Genomic DNA, 22,126 nt, shown 5'->3' on the forward strand with positions numbered 1-22,126 from the left:
AATAGTTTGTATTCTAACTTACCCTACGCTATTATGTAATGCGTCAGAAACAAATTTAATTAACATTTCCCCCGATGAAGCAGTCAAAGTAAGTTTAGGTGCTTGTGTTCCCGTGAAACCATTTCCAGAATGAAGCCTTAAACCATTCGTAGATGAACCATCGTAAACTTGTACGAGATCAGATTTATGAACGCTGAATTTGTCGAATTTTAATGAGAGTGGTGCACCTTGTGGATTTCTTATGACAAAATAGCATTCCTGATTTGTTGGATAATCTTCTAAACCGAAAGCTGGAGATGAAACAGTTCCATTTCGTGAAGTAATTGTGGCTTTACATCCTTGTGTATATCTTAAGCTAAAACCTTTACCAGAATCACCCATACTGGATTTGAAATACAAATATAATTTATTTCCAGTTGATATTACAACTCTGTCGTTATCTTTAGCTGATCCAGATAATCTTGCTATTGGCCGACTCATTGGACTATCACCATCTCTAACGAGCATATAATCGCGTCCTGGAGTTATATCTAAGTCTTGTATTTCAATTGAAATAATACGTCCTGTTTGAGCTTTAATAATATATAAGCATTCCAATCCACCTGGATATTGTTTTGGATATCCGGGACTTGTTAAAACTTGACCCTGTGGTGTTGCTTTTAATATACCACCACAACTTTTAGGTTCAGTTTTCCATGTTGCTCTAAAACCTTTTCTTTCAACACTACCATCAGTTGTGAATTTTACAATCATAAAATTAGAAGCAGTTACATATGGATTATTAGCCAAATCTAATTTTCCAGATAATGTTGCAAGCGATACAGATTTATCTTCAGTTCTTCCACCAACTAAAATCTGTACTGTATCAAAAGTTTTTTCTGTATCAAAATCTTGAAATTGTAATACAATATTACTGCCCTGTGGACCTTCTAATGTCCATTTACATTTACTTAAAGCACCATATTTATGTGGATAATTTGGTGATTCTATAACATCACCACCAGATTGCATATGAAAATGGCATTGTGTTGGACAATCAATTTCATCTGAACCATCACCGCAATCATCATTACCATCACATTTAAATTGTTGATTTATACATAAGCTATTCGAACAATGAAATGAATTAACTGGACAGGCCATTGAACGGCACATAAATGGTAATAAACTTTCACATGTATCTAATTCCCATAATTGTTTTTTAGGTCCTACTGTAACAGCAACACATTCACCAGACATTGGATCCGGTTGTTCAAGTGACCAAAATCCAGAATATTGTGAGACTAGAGTACCAGCTGCTGATTCTAATGTATTTGTTCTGAGATCATCTAATGATGCTAAACCCAACCAATATTTATCAGATAAACGTTGATTTGGATCACTTGCTCTTGCTATCGACAATGTTATATTATTTTCATTAAATGAATCTATTGCTACTAAATCGGCGCCATATCTGAAATATAATATTAAAAAATAAATTAAATATGTAATTTGTAGTACTTTTGTATATATATATAAATAGTACATATTACTTATGTATGTTAAAATTTTTATTTTTGAATTACTGACATAATCTGTACGTAATTATAATTGTGGGAATATTGTTGGCAATTTTTGTTTTTGGTAAATAGTGGCAACAATTAAGCTTCAATTGTTTTCTTCCGGCAACGTTATTTTCAACATTTTGACTCTACATACATCTATGTATATATTCACATGAAGTGGACATAATTAGTCACATACTAAACCTATTTTTACATTATTAACCAAATGTAATGGGTCTTGTAGAAAAGATATCAGGTAATCTGAGATCATCATCATTTGTTGTAGTATTTTAAATTACGGTGTTAAACTATTATCTTGAGTGTAATATTAAGGTTTGAGTTTCTTTTCATAGCTGTGTAGTAATGTAGATACAATTTTATTAAAATTTAATTGCGAAAATATTAATATTTGTTTTCTTACTTTCTATTATTTAAAAAAAAATATAATAAACTTATGTCACGATTTTTGAATTTAAAAATATTTAAGCATGGTAAACCTAAAAATAGACAGGAAAAATTGTAAGCGTTGCGTGGAATTTGTTTTTTTAAAACTATTAATAATTTAAATAGCATTAAAACTGAAAACAAATCACAAACTATGAACATTATCTAATGAAAATGAGAGACTTGATCAGGATGGCATTTAAAATTAACTTAACAAACATTAACGGCAGAATTTCCTTGGTTCTTTTAATTTTTTTGGATCTAATTATCAAAATAAATTTTTATTTGTTTATAAATGAAAACTCAAATGTTTTATACCATCCATTTGTGGTAAATAACCTGGTTGCCCCGATTTTAGTGAGTCGTATTTCTTACAGAGAGAATCCCAGTTGTTAAAGGTTGGTCAAGCTTTTCAATGTTCTGCATCGTATACTATAGACTACGAGATGCATGAATATAAGTAATAGGGTGCTTTAAATTAGACTCAATGGTAGCATTGATTTTGTTTAATTTATTCTTAGTTTATATGACTCTGCCTATTAATTCGCCGAGCAGTGGTTGTTTAATTTTTTATATATAACATTTTACATATTAATATTAAATTAATATTACTAAGTGACTGTTTTTTTTACTATACTCAATGCTTAGACTAAGTAATCGTCTAATATATTATATCTGACGATATAAAATTCATTTTATTTATTTGATATTAAAAATATGAATATATTTCATTAATACATAAATTAAATCCAAAAATCACTATAAATTATTTTTAAAATTTCACCTGTTTTTACACAATACCTATATGTTTAAGGTATTCGGGTATATTTAAATATTAAAAAGCTGCTTTCAAAACACTTTCTACTAGGGTGCTGCTATTGGTTGTTTGAAATACAATTATTTAGGTTTTAAAATTTATTGAGTATTAAATTAAATTCCTATATTAATTTTGTAATTTTATAACCTTTTCTCAGCGTGATATTTTCTCTTATTCAAACAATACAAGTTAAAATACAGAAGAAGTTTTTGTTTTCAATATATTTAGGTAATCACTCACACCATTTATCATGCTATCAGAGGCGTAACTTGGCAAAAATACAAAACAAAAATCATCTAGACATAAAAAAAATTTTTGTATAAGGTGTAATTTTTTTTATTTCAATAAAATTTCAAATATTTGTTAACTTTTTTATTGATGTAGAATCTAATTTAGAGAATTAACAATTACTTAAAAAAGTGATTAATCAAAAAAGTCTTTTTTAGAATTTTATTAGGTATCATTGTTGAAATAAATGAGGAAATCAACAATGCTCATTGAATATTTGTGGTATATTGAAATTCTAATTAACATTGCCAATTTCAATATGTCTTCAATTGAGAGAGAAATCTTTCTTTAGCCTAGATACGAGTAATATTTGAAATATGGAATCATTTTTAATTAGTATGTTCTGCTTGAACTGGCACCCGAACATGGTCTTCCAAATTATTTTGCTATTTAATTTGCAAACGAAATTACGATTATGGCACAGTCGATTGGCCACCGAGATCATACGATTTGAATGACATCTATATATGTAGGTAATTTTTTGTTGGTACGTACGATTTCTTCTTCATATCGACCATCCTTACGTACGATTTCTTCATTGCGACTTTGGAAATAATATTAAACTCAAATAAAAATTTAATTTAAATACCATTGGAATTTTATACTACATGCATATATGATGTATGTATATATATGTACATATATTTTTACATATGTATTTAATCGATTATACATGCAATAGATTAATTTTAAATCATCCTCTTATTCTTTATGAACTTTTTTCTCCTCAATTGTATTAAAAATTTTCACTTTTTTTCGTACCTATGCGGTATAATTTGTTTTTGAACCGATCCCCATCTAGACCAACCCAATCTAATAAAATTATATCTGTATTCATGCATGTATGTATGTATGTAAAATTTTATGCATTTTCAATTTTTTTAATTCTCTAAATCTAGTCTTTTTATTTAAAATAACACAATATTGTCAAAAAGACCCAAATGAACTTTAAAAAAAATTTCATTATTCAGTTTATTTAAAAATAGATAAAATAATTAAGTAATTAAAGTCGCTTTTTAAAAAAGAATGAATTAATAAAATTAAAAAGTACAGATGGATGGGGGCCCCAATTATTATCATTTGAAAAGTAACAAGAAAGAAAACTTCATAAAATTTTCGATTTTATTTTCATAAACGATATTAAATATAGCCAAATCATCAAAGAAAGAGATGAAATATTAAGAAAATATTGTTGTAAAAAAAAAAGAAAAGGAAAAAATCAGTGACCCAATAACCTACCTTTTGAGCGCGTCTTACCTTTCAAGCGCCTCTTAAGAAATATTTTTTGTCTTTTGTGTGTTTTGATTATGACTCTGTTTTTTTTTTTTTATTATTTAGTATTTTCTCTACTCTCTATTTAGTATTTTCTTAATTTTTTATCCAGCCAGATATAAGCGATAGAAAGAGAAGATAATGCAGAAAAGTTGATCATCAAAAAAAAAAAAAAAGAATGAAGTAGACGATCAAAGGAAACAAAGTAAAAGGAAATAAAGTAGAAAAGGAAGGAAAATATTGTGAAGAAAAAAGTAAAAAGAAAGCAAAAAAAAACAGTTTTCATTAATGCTTTACTTTTATTTTAGACTCTAAAATTTAAGTGAGTGACAACGGTACATACACCATGTGGAATCATAATGAAGTTGGTTTTTTCGATTTTTGCTATTAACGTATGATTAATTAATTTGCTTGTTTTGTTCGTCTTCATAGAAGTTTTTTGTATTTTACGAAGGCTGAAATATTGTTTTAAGAAACTACAGCTATAATGTATGCCTGTATGCTTATAGATTTTGGCCTTTTTATATAACAAAAGGTGTTTCACCCTTAAAATGATCGAAGTTTTTTTTGACTGTTACACATTTACATAATATAACCGTTTGCAAAACATACATATGTACATGCACATGCAAGGTTTGTTCGAGCATGAATTTTGTGTTGTGTTGTGCAGTGTATGTTTACTTTATACATGTATTCAACATGATCAATTTACGAAATTAATTTTTGTTATATTTTGTATACTAAAACAGAAATCATGAAAAAATAATTTGAATTATGCTCGCCGATAAACACATACTTTTATAAAATAAAACACTACATAAATAGAGAAAGTGACATTTTACTTAATCACAAAACATTTTTATTGTCATTAAGATTGATCAAACCGTTCTTATAATTCTAAATTTTTACACAATTTAGTTGAGAATTTTATTATGCTATATACTCGGTTTCTTTTCTTTCAATATCACAATTTAATTTGATTTTACCTTCACATGACAATAATACAGTAAACCATTGTGTATAAGCCATGACATGCAAATAATGGCATAGAAAACATACATTTTTGTTATTAAATTAGAACATTTTTGCAACACGAATAATATGTTGCAACTGATTGATGTTGTAAAGCTGGTTTCATACTTTGTATTGCATACTTATAAAATTAATTTTTTTTTTATTAACATGAAATTAGAAGATAAAAATCTCTTTAAAACTTTAAGAGTATTTTTTTTTCTGTTAAAAGTAAAATGATGAAAGATTTTAAGAGGTAAAATAATAAAATGTAGAAAGAAAGACGAAGACATAGAAGAAAAAAAGAGAGGGCAGGGATTGCACGACAATAAAAAAAAATAATGCTTTTAAGATTTAATGAAGTGAAACTTTCTTAAGAATGTTGACAAATAAGTTTTTGTTTTTCTTTACTGCTATTTTTTAACAACATTTTGTCTCAAATAAATAAAAAAAAAAAAACAAAATGACTTTTTTAAGAATGTTAAAAAATTTTGTTTAACAGGTTAAAAACAAAAAGTGGCATTTTTTTATTTGCCTTCTTTGTTTTTAAATATTGAGATTAAATTGCATAAATTAACCGTGTCTGTTTTGTTTTATTGGCAGCATCGTAGCTAAAAGAATACTTTGTTGTATAGCCTTCTTCTTCTTCTCTCGCCGTTTCTTTCTTCCATTTTATTAAGCTCATTATTCTAACTTTAATAATGTTTTTTTTTACTTTCAAATTATTAAAATATAAATAAAATCAGAAAGAGGTAGGTATAAAATCTGAAACATTGGATTGAGGAAATACTATAGAAATATTTAAATAAAATTTTTAATACGCTTAACATTTTTTCTTAAATTATAATAAAAAGAAATTAGGTGACATAAAAACGGAAAATATTTTTTTTTTATTTTAATTTTAAAAAAATTTCTGATCTTTAGAACAGATATAATTTTTATAAGTAAGCGTAATGAGTTGTGTGTGCGATAATCAGAGTAGTTGAGAGAGCGAAGAGAGCTTATAATGACTGATATTTTGTTTGAATTTAAATGACACCCCTTCTGTTTATTTAGATTTTTGTAATATGAAATAAAAATTACAATTAAATACTCGATTAGATTTTAAAATAAAAATTGATTTGATTGAAATCAAAAATTAAAATTTTGATTTAATTGAAATTAAAAACAAAACATTTTGAGAATTAATTTTTCTAATTTTGGGTAGCAAAATATATACAATCGAATCTGTATGATAACGAATACCTCATCTGTCTTTATTTTATCTCAACATGATAGCAATCTTTATTCATAAAACAATTTTCTCGACACAACACTATTTATTCTTTCATTTTGCAGACTCCATTTCATGAACTTCTTTGTTTGACGAATAAAACTGATGGTATTTGTGAGTGTTCTTTATATGAATATTCTACTGTAATCAGTTATTTTTCAATACATTTTGTGTACATGTAAGAATTTTAAATTGATTATTTTGGTAATGTCGTTGGTTTTGATCAATTTTCTCATTCAGTAATCGTGAGCTAATACTTGAGCTATCAAATTTAATTTCAATTTGATCATTTTTTTCAATATATTTAACATTCAATACATGTAACATTGTAACTGTATTGAATATCTATTATTTAATTAATGTCGAAAACAATTTTTTTGAAAAGTGAAAATTTTTTTAATTTAAATTTAATTTAATGGCATAAAAATATTGATATTATATATAAGATATCCCAATAAAAATTCAAGTCCAACTTGTTTTCTTTTGATTTTTAAGCTGATTTCTAAAAAAAAAAAAAAAATAAAAATTTGAAACCCATAAGAAAAACAACAAAAATTTAACAATTCAATCAATTTAGAAATTTTTTACATACATATACATAAAAACAAATCAATCATTATATTTTTATGCAAATTAGTTTCAAATGTCACATATTATTGACATTGCATTGTGAGTCGTGAGTGACAATAGAATAATAGGATTACAGTTAAAATATGTGTATAACATTAAATAATTATACAAAAAATTGAAGTAAAAGTACATTTTATGTACCTACACATACATACACACATATCTAATTATCAGCTCCGCCATTGCGACTCTGCTCTTAATCTAAACTATTTAATCACATAATATCACGTGATTTTGGTATAATAATTTAATTATGTATTCAAATTGAATTGTGTTTTCATACATTTAAACCAAGCATATAACAAAAACAGAAAACCAAGAGTTTCCGAAAATTGAAAAATTTTGACAACACTTACAAAACTGTAGCCAGTTGTGGCAGTACTTTCCTTCTAATATTTTTAATATGCTTCAGTTAGGACGGAATGCATATTATAGTCTAGCTAGGGAGTCATTGTTAGAGTTATTATACCGTAAAGAATTATTTAAATTTTGTTGTTTGCTTTTATTTTTTTTAAGAAAATCAACCAAGTTCAATGAGATTTTTAAGTAAATATAAAAAAAGAAGAAAAGAAAACACAAAATCTGTTAATTAAATCAGAAATGAAGAAATATAAATAATGTTCGACATCACAAGTCAATTATAATTGGATGATAAAAGTCAATGAACTTTTACATATTTAACTGAAGTATAACTAACTAACTAGATAAATAACTGTTTTAATAATGGTCATATATCACGATTTTACAAACTTACATATACATACTAAGGTATATATTTAAATGTGGATTGAATATTAACGAGTATTGGTTGTGCTATACTTTAATAACATTATTCTTCACAATTTCTCTTGTGTGCACATACAAATATTACATTTATCATTAAAATATACAACTGTATAGACCGGTAAAACTTGTGCTGTTTACTTTCATTAATCAAAATGATCTGTTAAGATTGATATTTATGCCACTATATTCAATATGGTACTAGCTGTTTACATATACATATTGTTATATATATTTTGTTTAGCCATAACTACATATATTTTTAATTAAATAGAAATTTGAATAATTATTGTAGAAGTTATATGCATATGTACATGTTTACATATCATTTGGGTACCAACCTATAAGTACATAAATTGTTTTTCACAATTTGTTTAGAATTTGGCGTGATTAGCATTACAACAATATAGCTTCATATGTAGGTAATTAAAGTTGATTTTATATTCATATAAGAACATAAAGATTTAAAAATCAAACATTGTTTAATTGCGTTGTACCTATTTAAATTACAAATTTGCGCTAGAATATTTAACAAAATTTAAAGTTAGCAATTTGTGTAATGAAAGCATATGATCCACTGAGTAATTAATTCAAATAAAATCAAGTACGATCCTTTTAAGATTGCTTACAGATAACGCTCCGAACAACTTGAAAGTTGTTGTAAATCAAAATTTATTTTATTTGGAAATTTAAAATTCATTTTTCTACTGTATAAGTGTGCACCAAATTAATTCAAACACAACGCTAGATAGTTTCCATCAACTATTCTTTCCATTTCAACAATTCCTTAGTACAGGCTATTGAAGTTGATGAGTGTTAGAAGTGTAATACAGCCCTTTCTTGCAATATATTCCACTTAAGTAGGCCAAATTTTTACCATGAACACTTTGCTACTAAAATGACTTTAAAATTAATGTCAGAAGATTAATTCTGGCATATCTTACATAAATTAAGTTACATTTTTCATACTCACATTAATCATAATTCAATGACAGTTGAAATCAAACAGTAAACACGCGATAAAGATTTCACATGCATTTAATGATTAAAAAATCATTATTTCTTTTCTTTCTCCCTAATTTACCTAAGTAAACACTATACATACATTAATAAAATCATAATTCATTTAATTGCAGATCTTAAAAAAAAAACACCACAAAGTTAAATTAATGTTAAAACCCTAAAATGTAAGTGAAATTTCATCTTTAACAGTAAACAAAAACAAAACAAAAGCACAACAAAACAGAGATGGCAAAGAAATAAAGAATTTTTTTCTCTTAATAGTTCAACTATGTTTCAAATATGTAGGTATTTATTTGTAGTGTCAAAAATTTGTTAAGAAAATAGATTTTGTTGTTTTTTGTTCTTTTGTTGATTTTAAAGTTTTAATCAAACAAAAAGTACTTAAAGTACCTACCAAAATTTTTAATGTATAAATTCTTTTAAGTACATAATATTAAAGATTAACTGAGGTATGAATAATATGTTACGGTAGGTATTGGTAGATTTTGGTATGGTTGGTATACAATGAAAGAAATGAAAGTTCAAACAATTATGCGCACAATAACAACGGCTCGATGGTTTCACCTACAAGGAAAAGTGATAAAAATTTATTTGAAGAAAGTTCTTTATTGGGTCAACCTAGTTTTTGACTTTTTATTTTTCTTATTCTTCTTTTATTGTTTATTTCACATTTTGATTTATTTATTTTGTTATTGTTTTCTATATTTTTTAAAAATATTTTGTCATTTTTTCTTGAAAATGAAGAGCATTATAATAATCTGATGCAAATAATGAATTGAAAATAAGGAGAATACGGCTGAGCAGATAGAGGAGATAGAATGAAATAAAGATTGCAAATTGAAAAAAAAATATTTGAAATATTTGTCATAAAACGTAGTTAGAGTTATGGGTATGGCAGTCAACAAAAAAAAAAAAATATCTTTTTTAGGGCAAAAGAATAAAATAAAAGAGGCAAAGTTTAAAAGTTTACAAGAAATATAACTTTAATGAGATTTTTTTGTATTTGTTTGTTTGATTGCGCGCTTTTCATTTTCAGTTCAATAAAAAAAAATCTAATATTAAAAAGAATTAATTAAAATTGGAATAAATAAAAATTAATAGAATTATACGCAAAATTGTACCCTTGATACTTACATAAAAAATTTTTGTTTTCATTTCACTTTCACCATTATACCTTATAATTCCGCGCCCACATTTTCATAAATGTTAACCTCTACTATTGTACGCATATATTTTTTGTGGTTCAAGTAAATTTATAATGACATTGAAGTAGAAACTTCAGAGTAAAAATGCTTAAAATTATTGTACTGATGTTATTATTATTGAACGATACAGTCATATTTTAATCAAATGACGTGATTAAAAGTAGCAAAAAAATATTAATGTCCTTTTGAAAAAATTGATTAAATCAAAAAGTATTAGTTAAATAGACAATATGATTGAAAGATTGTCGTTTTCAAGAATTTGTTTTATATTAGTATATAAACAGTTGACAATAAATTGACGTTAAACAAATGTTACACGTTATTGATATTAACTTATTTGCTTATTTATATAATATTAAATTGATATGTCAAATGGTGGAGCTGTATTCGGATTAAATTAGTGCACATGTAATATATAATATGTTTTATTATAAATAATAATAAATTGTCACTGTTTGAGCAATTTCTTTATGCATTAAGCCTACGATCAGCAATTACGTTGTGCTTCACACAATGAAAATTTAACTTTATAGAAAAAACGGTGTGAGAATCATAGCATAAAGGCTTTGCACTACATACATACTCGTGTAAACAGGCGCAACATTAATAGAAAAACTCAATTGCAATGAAGTTTTTCTCTTCGCATACAGATGTCATTTTAATGCGAGTTTAATTGTGACATTAATTTTTGGCATGAAATATAAAAATTTTTAATTTTTAATTTCTATATATAAAAAAAAAAAATTTTTGTTTAAATATTGATTAGTTTACTATTAAAATTCACCTATTTTCTTATTTACATAATAGCATTATTATACAATTCTACATATTAAATAATTATCATTTATGATTTAAGATTTTATTTGAAAGGTGTTTCAAGGTGATTTCAAAGCACATATTATGTACATACATAAATATTTGAAAAATTAGCATAATTTTAAAAAAATATATTGAATGTATGTACATATAGAAGACATTTCCAGTATTCCTATAAATACCAGTAATTATACAAATTGATACAACCAAAAATACCTTTTGCTATATTAAGATTTGACCGCGATCATTTGCGTTTAAACAAAATCATAAATTACTATCAAGTATGTACGAGAATGTATTACGGTGTTTATAACCACAATATAACCAAGATGAAAAACATGTCTAAGTAAATCTACATATGTACCTACTTGAATTACTTGCCTAACACCAACGCAAAAAAAATTTATGCAAAAAAATAAAACAAACACAAAAATTAAAAAAGTCTAGTTTAACCACTTTTATGTTGGAAGTGGCATAGAACCACATTCTAACTGTTAAAATTACTTTCAACATATTAAATATCTTTTTTTTTTACTTTATTTTCCTCTGTGTTTGTTTCATTATGAAAATTATTATAAAAGAATAAATTAATTTTAGTATTTTAGTTTTAAAACAAGTTTTTGAATTTTATTTCTTTTCTTCCATAGATATGGTGGATTGCATTAAATATGAGGAAAAAGTTAAAGGAAATTAATTATGTGTATTTCTTTTTATATATAAAGAATAATTTAAAATTTAAATTATAAAAAATTCAAGTTATCACGTTATTATCGTGCACATATTATGCTTTTGTATAATAAGCTTTTCTCTTTAGAGTGACCATATAAGAATTGAATTCTTTAAAATTTGAAAACTGATTGTAAAAAATATTCTTGAAATTTAAGAAGAATATTGAAATAAAATGTAATTAACTGGCATAATTCAATAAAGGTTTCAACTGTTGAACAAAGGTTCAACAGTTTTGTTTAAAATTCTGTCAAAATTAAATTAAATTTTTTTCAAAAACTTTGAGATAAAACTGATTCTATTCTGAAGAATTTAAATCTGGATTTAATTAAAAACGTACATACATTAAAAATTCATAAAAGTTACAATAAAATAAAAACTTTACTAAATAAAAGTAGCATTTTGTAAAATTTTGCAATTCACTTTTGACAACTAATTGTCAAATTCGAATTTATAAATTTGATTTGATTTATTGTTTTCTTTTTTTCATAGTATTTCAATTTAAACAATTAATTTTTTTTTGGAGAAAATTTGGCGGCGTGTTTCGGGTTAATAAAATAATGTAAACTCTATTGGTATAAGATAAATTTAAAATTCAAAAAATAAACTTGTCATTGATGGTACCAACATTGCGATTGATGAAATGGTAACAATATCTGTATGGATACTGTTAATTTGTACAGGTTTTCTCATTGCAGCAATAATATAATTAAATTATTTTAATTTTTTTTATTATATAGAATTTTTCTTTCTATCTCTTGTTATCCATTAATAAAATAATGACATATTTTCTTGTTTTTCTATAAAAATTTAGAACATTTGATAAAGAAATGCACGAGTTTTTATATTTTATACACAATAACATAACATATATGTATGTTATAATATATGTATATTATTGTATATATATTCATGTATATCCAATTATTTTTTAAAAGTAAGTCGATTGTTCGGGTTTTTAAATTCTTTCTTTTATAAAAAATTATTATTATAATTATAAGATTTTATGTCAAATGATATTTATAATAGACGTTATTGTCAAAAAGTAAAGCAAGTCAATGTGACATAAAAGTATATCATTTGTATATGTACATAGTACTCTACAACTCCACATGATATTTAAGGCGTGTGTTGAGACATACATAATAATATACGTGTACCAAAAATTTTTCTGTCATTTGTTAATTTACAACTACACATATGTATATATCCGTACGTATCGTGATTAAATAGAATAATGTCATTGCATATAAATGCAATTAACTTGTACATATATGCAAATATACATACATATATGTATCTATATGTACGAGAATTTTTCAAGACACTTGTTTGATAATATTTTCATACAATCATTCATTGTTTTCTTAAAGAAATTAACAATGGATCGGTTACTGTGTCACGGTTGATATATCAAAATGCCATTGCATGTTATACAATAGTTTCTTTCCATTAGAATTATTTTGTAATTACCGTGTATATGGTGTATGGTGAAAAGAATTATATTATTAAGATGATTATGTATATTGTATATGCATTTTATTCTTAAATTCTAAACTCTATACAAAATAAAATTAAAAATTTATTTTTTTATTGTACATGAAAATAAATTAATGGTATTGTTGACACATTTGTATTCACTAATAATAGAGTTTTTGAAAGTTAGAACAAAAATTTACCGTTTGCAAGTATTATACCAGCAGTTGTAAAACTGGACTGTACTTAATTTATATACGATGAAAATATTATACCGACTTTAAATACATAATTAATATTGTTGTTTATGATCTCGATTAAATACCTGGGAATCAATTGAACAATGAATCTTTTATATAGAACAAATTATAATTTCTTACAATTAATTCAATGTTTAATACTTATAAGTAAAATTATATATTGCAAGTATAATGAATTTAACTTACCGTCTACAAAGTTCAGCTGCTTTCTCCCATGAATGTTTTATATTAAAATATTTATAGCAATATAAACCACGGAGTTCCCAACCTAAAAATAGAAAAAATAATAAAATTAATAATTATAAATTTATTTCATATTATTGGAATTTTTTGAAAGCAAATATTTAACTTGTACTAAACAAGGCTACAGTTCAAGACGAAATAATGAAAAAAAGTACAAACGCATTCACATAAGAATTATAATAACACAACAACAGGCACGCCATCTCTTAGCCTTAAATAATAATTAGGCGTTGGATTTGGCAATAAATACAATGAAAACTCATACGAATAAAAAGTCGAAATGCATACCATTTGACGGAGGCAGTATAATTAAGATGAAATTAAAAACAGCAAAATGTTTTAGAGCAGGTTTTGTTAAAACAAAAAATTTTTACTCATTAATTCAATCTTAATTCAATTTATAACTCAAATCATTTTATTTTTTCTATAGATTTAATTAAAATAAAAATTTAAAATTAAAAATAATTTACTTTCAATTTGTCATATTGGCTAATCCAAAAAAAAACTTTATCTTAAGTTATTTTAATATTTAGTTTTCTTTACTCTAAAATCTCTATTAATAAAAATTTCCTAACCGATTGAACTACTAATCTAGTTTAAAGTAAAAGTAAGCGTTTTAAAATTTCAGCTATTTCCATTTTGCAACTTTTTTTTGTGCCTATTATCTGCGGTATTCTTTGATTTTACGGTCATATGTTAATATTAAATTGTATCATATTTATGTATCAAAATGCTCACATTGTACGCATTCATACGTACGTACAAAACATAGCTAAATCATTGAAATTTCTAGTCTTTAAAATTAATTCATTTTATATTAAAAAATCATAATATAAGAATGGCAGCACAATATGTTATTTCACGGTTGAATTACATATTCAAATATTCAATGACCTATACATAGTTTACGCAAACATACTCTTCAGAAACGCACCCAGTTTTTATATACAGGAATGCTAAAAATGGAAATTAAATCACTATTAATTAAATACAGAGTATAATAAATATATTCGCTCGTCCAATAAAATAAACTGATGGAAGAACTTTTAGCACTTAATTCGAAGGACTTGCAATGCTAAACAAATTTATTCTTGGAAATTTCACAGGTAGACTTCCCGTTTCTGCTTAAACTTAATATATGATTTTTTATGTTTTCATCTAAAGGTTTCGTTTTGACCAGTGGACTACTAAATTACAGAAATTTTTGGCCAATTTCACTTAAGAATGGTATTGAGTAAGAAAACTCTCTTCAAAGAATTGCATTTTATTGTTACACTTAGGCTCTTCAGTGTATGTAGCTTACCATGCCTAAAATATTGTTGTAATGATTATAAAAATGACAAAAAATAATTGATAATATATACCAAAATGTGTGACGTGGAGGAGGGCTAACGTGTAATTGGAAAAATTTCAAATTTACATAAAGTACTCTCGACAACAAGTATAGGTATTTGTAATCATAAGGTTGTTATAAAATAATCATAATCATTATGTGCTCACTTGAGTTTGCTGCATATGTGTACAAAAACAATCTATTTCCAATATAACTAAGTAATTATCTTTGCATTTTCCCATAAAATTGAAATTATCAGCGTTTTATTTATTTTTAAATCAATCATGCACAATTATCATACAAAATTTTGTATTATAAATGTTTAGTTAAACAAGTTTGATTGCACCCAAACAAATTCATTAACAAAGGACTTAGATTTAATATTATTTCTGCAGATGCCCTAACAAATTGCTATGTTTACTATAAAATCATTAAATAACCAGAAATAATTAAGTATATCAGTATATCATTTAAATTGTTGTATGAACATGTAAAATTTATAATTAAATGTAATTATTAATTACACATTTCTAATTCAAGTTTTTCTTTGGTACAATATTCAAGCAAAAAAAATCATAGTTAATTTTAAGCGTAAATGAATATGAAAAACTTTCTCAAAGTCTCAAATATAGAGATATAAAAATTTAAAGAAAAAACTATTATAATAAAAGGTAATATAAAACAACACTTGTAATTCAATGGTAAGCTTATTGATGAGGTTAAAAAAAATTTTTTTTTTGTATGTACATACCAATTAATTTGTGGTTATGGTGTTTTAGTAATAGTTGTTATTTGATTAGATTTATTTTTAAAATTAAATATAATTGTAACTTCATTTTGAATTATAATCATATGCGTACTATAATTCGTAATTAAATTGTATATTTTTATATGCATACACATGCACACCATTGCGTACGAATGGGTTAATTTTCAGTCACTTTTAAACTTGAAATGACGTTGATTTTGTGATTTAGAGAGAAATCTAACTTTTTTTTTAAATGAAAATTTTTATGTATGCATATGGCTGTTGTATATACAGACTGAATGACCGACACTAAATTGAATGAAAGAAAAATTTTCTTATTAGAATTATATTAAAAGTGTTTTCTTTTATATTAGGCACACTATAGTTGAACAAAATGAAATTCCAAACTTAAGATAAGAGAATAGCAATTCTTAAAATGGAAGCGGAAAAATATTTTTAAATCAGGATTGTAATAGTCTAAAGAGATAAGATATATTTACTTGAGTACGTCAACTGCAGTTCTACGAAAGGGCTAAACAAGACAATTACTGACATCTGGATGTCAAGAGTTAAGGTTAATCGAATCGTTCTTCACACCCATAAACGTTATGTATCAGTGAAACAAAAAAGAGTGAGCTTTAAGCGTTTCACGATTTTTGGAAGCTGTCAATGCGCGGGCCTCCTAAGCATAAACCTAAAATGTTGTTTTAAAGACATTTTTGGATGAAATACAAACTGTAAAACTTTTGCATAATCATGTTTTTTAACCATCAAATATCACATAATATTAGTAATGAATACTTTTATAGGTTTATTCAACCAATGTGTTATACCTTACAACTAAATTAAATTTTGGTTAATTTTGTAACAATCACAGTATGTACATATGTATTATAAAATTTGAATATTTTTTAAACGATAACCAAAAATCATAAATTAAACATTTTATTTTTTAATTTCTATAATAAATTATAATTTTATCATATTATCTTTTTTATGTCTAACTTATATTGTAATCGAAGAAGACAACACTTTTTTTTCAATACCTATAGTTGCATATACCATTCAAATATTAATTCCTATAAATAAATTATGACAGTCGAATCATTAAAAATTTTAGTTCCGTCAAAATTACAAAAAAAAAATTTAAATTTAATCTTGACTTTACATAATTTGATTTTAGAAATGAAAGAGAAATATTAGGTTTTTTTTATAATTTTTAGTAAAATTTCTAATGAATAATTCATAGAAAAGCCTTATAAAATTTTTATTTTTTGGACAAATTAATTTGTAAAAATATCCGATATTATTAAAATTTATTTAAAAAATAAAAAAAAAGTATAATTTTAACAAATTAAATTTTACTATAAATATTAAATTAATCGATTGGCTAAATCTACATGGCAAAGTTAAATTATGTAATTAAATTTAAAATACCTAGAAAACAAAAAAAAAAAATAATAAAAACAAAACCCTTTAGGATATTTTTAATAATAAATTACTTTTTATTTTCACTTTTCATTCAGAAATCTTCAAAAAATTAAAAAAATATTCACAGCTTTCAATTTATTTATTTTTATAATTTTTTATTAAATATACATGGCATATTTATACAAGCAGTTTTGTTAAATATGTAAAGTGACAGTAGCAATGTTTCTGTCATTGATATTTTTATACAATATTTTGTTACATAATTTCCTAATAGATGACACTATCAAAATAAGCACAAGCTATATACAATAAACAAAAGATACTACACTATAATGCTGAGCATAGCAAATTGTGTGTTAATCAAATATTCCAAAAATGTTTAATTTTCATTTGAAAAGCACAAGAAATACACAAAAAATAATATTTTGCCTAAAAAAGGAATACTGATTTCGTAAAAATGGTGGATGAAAGTTTATTAATATAAAATTTTTATTAAACACATTATTAGGTATTTAGTCACATAATGCACATATGTATAAATACGAATATATAGAAATGTGCGCGGATAAATGAATAATTCTTATGTATATATCAACGGATATTCATTCCAAAACAGAAAGAAATATCCTATGCTTCATTGAAATCAAACAATCAATTTGTACATTTGCATACAACTTGATAGTTCATTATATAAGAGTGAAAATGTCACTTTATTACTTCAACTCATTTAAAGATATTGTGACAATGACATGACAACTACCTTTCATCAGATTTTATAATTAAAATTCCTGATTCAAATAAAATGAATTAAAATAGTAAATAATAATAAAGTAGTTGAGTGGTCAGTGAATTTAAAAATTTTGTAAAATGCTTTAACGCATACAAAATACATAGTTACTATTTATTACGTGTGTGTCGTAAGATGTGGGCACTCAAATGAAATGTGTTTCATTTTGGGAACTTTTGGTATATGCAATAAACTTTTATTTAACAAAACTGTTACCTTGCAAAGGATTCATCTTATGAAATGTTTTTCAACGATAAATCGATTCACTTTTTATCTTTCAAATCATTTTATGCTATTATTTTCTTACTGTTTTTATATATTGACATTTATACTGACCCTTAAAATTCATTATCTGTCATTAAACTCGATACCATATAGAATTTTTCAACCAATATAGTTAATAATATCGATTACATAGAATAAACGAAAAAAAATCATAAATTTAAGTGATTCGAATTGATTTCTTTCAAGAAAATTAAATTGAAAACCATCAGAATTCAAATAATAAATCTTTCAAATCATTAAATCTTAAATATTCTATTATTGTATTTTTTGGTTTTCATGGCTTTTTCAGCACCATCATCAATGATTTTTAAATAAGAAATGATTCGTCACCAGAATTTATTGATAATTTTGCAATAAAATAATTTAATTCCATTTAATGATGAGGTTTTTCTTATAAATATTTTGTCACATATTTTTGCCTTTATTATAAAAATTTTTTGAAAAAAGTTTTTATAGTTGTAAAAATATTTTTATAGTTGGAGTCTATATCAATGACACATCATTGATTAAACAATTTTCAAGGTTTCAAGACTCGTTCCATAAGAGTTTCTATACGTTATAATTGTTGAATAATAAATTCCAAAACTATAAAAATTAATTTTGATTTATTATATAAAATTTAATTCGTTAAATTTTATTTGTTAAAAAGAAAACTTAAAAATAATTTTTGCAATGAAATAAAGAAAAATGAATAAACGAAATAACAATCGACGCCAATACAAAAAAAATTAAAAAAATGATTGCTACGAGATTAAATAATCGACTTGAAAAAGCTATTGATTTTTTCTTGTTGTTACTGCTATGGTTGCCCTATTATTGAAAACATGGGCTATTTTTTTCTTGTTTTCACGTAAAAATCTTTTCTTTTTAAACCCAAAAAAATTCGATATGGTAACGAAAGTCAAAGAATTTTTAAAGAAAAATTTCATTTTAAAGAGAAAAAATTATGTTTGTTAAATGTGTTGGTAATTTTATAAGTGTTTTTTAATTAAGGTTTTGTTTTTTGAACCCAAAGCAAATCATAAAGGGAGATTTGAATTAGATTTGAAAGTCATGTTTATATTGTTGGATAAGAAAAAAAGAGGGTGGAAACCTTGGCGAATCGAGACGTTCAAAAATTTTTTTTAAATTATAATTTATTACTTTGTTGTTTAATTTATTTGAGGGTTACATACTTTAATAACTGACAAATTAACTTACATAGGATCATGTTCTCTGTTGAGTAATCCTTAAAATGTTCGTGAAATGGCAGCGTATTTAAAGTTAAAAATCATTTACCTCTATAATAAAACAAGTTTAGTTTTTTTATTTCATCGCACGAAAATTGTAAATTTCAACATCAAAAGTTTATCCATTTTTAATGAAATTTTTTTCCAAAATATTTGCAACATGCATTAATGGAAAATTTTTTTGTTTCAAAATTTTGTTTAATTAATAAAAATTTGATAGTACCATCACTTGATTTAATTTTTATCACGCTACACTACTGAGTACTACAATTGTGACTGCCTACTACACTACTGAGAGTTAGAATATTGCCTTTGAAAGGTTGTGAATGGTCCATATGTTGACATTTGCATATTCGTACTTCAAACATGTTGGAAAGCATTTTTTTATTTTCTGTTCCGAAAATAATTTTTCTGCTTTAAATACATTTAATTATTAACATTATATTTAATTAACATTAAAATTGTTAAAAAAAATTCATTTACATGAGTTTTGTTTTATTTTTTTTTATCTATAAAAGCTTTCATTTTCCCACACTGTAATTTCCTCCTTAAGAAAAAATTTATAAAATTATCATAAACTAATGACAAATGGCCCCCACTGATTGCCTATTTTTTTTTTGCTTCTTAAACATTTTAATATTTTATTTAAAAATTAATCAATTTATGCAAATAACTGTGATTCATTCTGAAAAAAAAAAAATATTTTTAACGTTATAACCGAACGAAAGACAAAAGCGAGAAACTTGTTTTTCTTTTTTTTTAATAAAATTTTTTAATTATTGTTATTGTTTGTTAATATGATAGTATGACATCTATCGATAATTTATCAAAACTTTTTTGTGTTCAATATTTTTTTTATTTTGTCTTTCTCAATTCTTAATACATAAAATGAGAATACCCGGACATAATGAAATATTTTTTGAATAAATTACGATCAGTGTAAATAATTCTCTTTGAAAATTTATGAGTGATTCGAAATACAAAAATAATCCAAGTGCCTATGAGAGGTAAAATTTTTTATTGACAGATTTTTAGTAGAATTCTTTTATCATGAAGTACTACCATTTTATTTGGTGAATAAGTTTGAAGAATTACTGATATTGACAGATGACATACCTAAGAAAATATTTTGTTAATAAGAATGTGAATTTATTGTTGTACGAATAAATTTTGCAAATTATTGAAAAGTAAAAAATATATTGCATAATTAAGAAAGTCTTTTAATTGATAGAACTCAAGATATTTGTGTTTATAGCGAATTTGACAAAGTAAACAGTCAATGTTTTTGTAATGATAATACAAAAAATTTTAATGAGAATATTTATTTATTGTACTTAACAAACATTTCTGAATATAAATTGTTCAAAAAATTTTACTTCGAACAGCAATAATATGAAATGTCTGTACACTATTTTCTTTATGTATTACAAATGTCACCTAACGCTTTTATAATGCTGGAAAAGTCGTAAGCATTGATTGTCCCGAATACTTCTGAACTACTGAAACCTACTCTTTTTTAATAGTAAATAGTCTTATCACTTATTCTATTAGTAAACGACATAAAAATGTGATTGTATTTACGGTAGAGTATAAAGCAAATCATACATTAAGATATTGTACATATAATTTTCAATACGCGACAAGTGAGCTGCTTTACTTCAAAACTACATAATGTGCTATTAAAGACATATGAATAATATGTTCAAGTTTTACTTTACAATACAACAGAAGTACATACATATCTCACATTTTTTTTCCAAAAAAAAAAAAAAAAAAAAACACTTAAATTCGATGTGGTCATAAAAGTAAAAATAAATCCTAACGAAAATGAAACGAATTTAAAAATAAACTAAATTTAAAGATTCGAAGATTATTTTTATACTTGAATGAAGTAGTCATCTTAGTAATTATTATTAACCAACAAAAATTATGATTAATAACGTTTTTTTTTTAAATTTTAAATAAAAAATTCACTTCCTGGTTTGTTTGTTTTCTTGTTTGAAATCTTAACATTCAACACTGAGGCAACACTGTATTTTTATTTCAACACTTTATCAACTTCAACTTGTCATCTATGACTGTCTCTGTTCCCATAATTTTTATAAAGAAAAATGAAATCTTTTCTAATTTCAATAGTAAACAATTAAATATGAAATATAATAGAGAAACACAATCAAAGAACGAATTAATTAAAATACAAAAACAGAAAAAGAAAATTTATAATTGATGCAAATTTTGACGTGAAAATTTTTACTAATTATTACAAAATATTTTTAATATAATAATATAAAAGCAACAATAAGAATTGGTTATTAAAAACTGTCCACCAACTGAAATCTTTCTTAGTTTCATCTTTTTTTCATTGCTTTCGACGCCGAAATTCATGACGTCGAATTCACCACGCGTACATGAAATAATGAAATTTAAAAATATAAGTACAATGAGTGTTGCCCTCTTTTGTTATTAAAATTTCGTTTTTATTTTTTTTTGTTTTTAAATTTT

General features: G+C 24.5%; 1 protein-coding gene across 2 annotated transcripts in view; it reads right to left on the reverse strand.

Annotated features, from left to right (window-relative positions):
• The window catches only part of LOC129616312 (uncharacterized), a 96,399-nt gene that overhangs the window by 13,177 nt on the left and 61,096 nt on the right, over window positions 1-22,126 (reverse strand). For both annotated transcript variants that reach the window (XM_055531926.1, XM_055531921.1), the window contains exons 4-5: window positions 13,755-13,836; window positions 23-1,453 (exon numbers count right to left, since the gene is read on the reverse strand). In XM_055531926.1, the coding sequence (XP_055387901.1) occupies window positions 23-1,453; window positions 13,755-13,836 (1,513 nt within the window). The remainder of the gene's footprint in view (window positions 1-22; window positions 1,454-13,754; window positions 13,837-22,126) is intronic.

Source organism: Condylostylus longicornis, unplaced genomic scaffold (assembly GCF_029603195.1).
Source record: "Condylostylus longicornis isolate FDR11 unplaced genomic scaffold, ASM2960319v2 ptg000005l, whole genome shotgun sequence".
Taxonomy (NCBI): Eukaryota; Metazoa; Arthropoda; class Insecta; order Diptera; family Dolichopodidae; genus Condylostylus; species Condylostylus longicornis.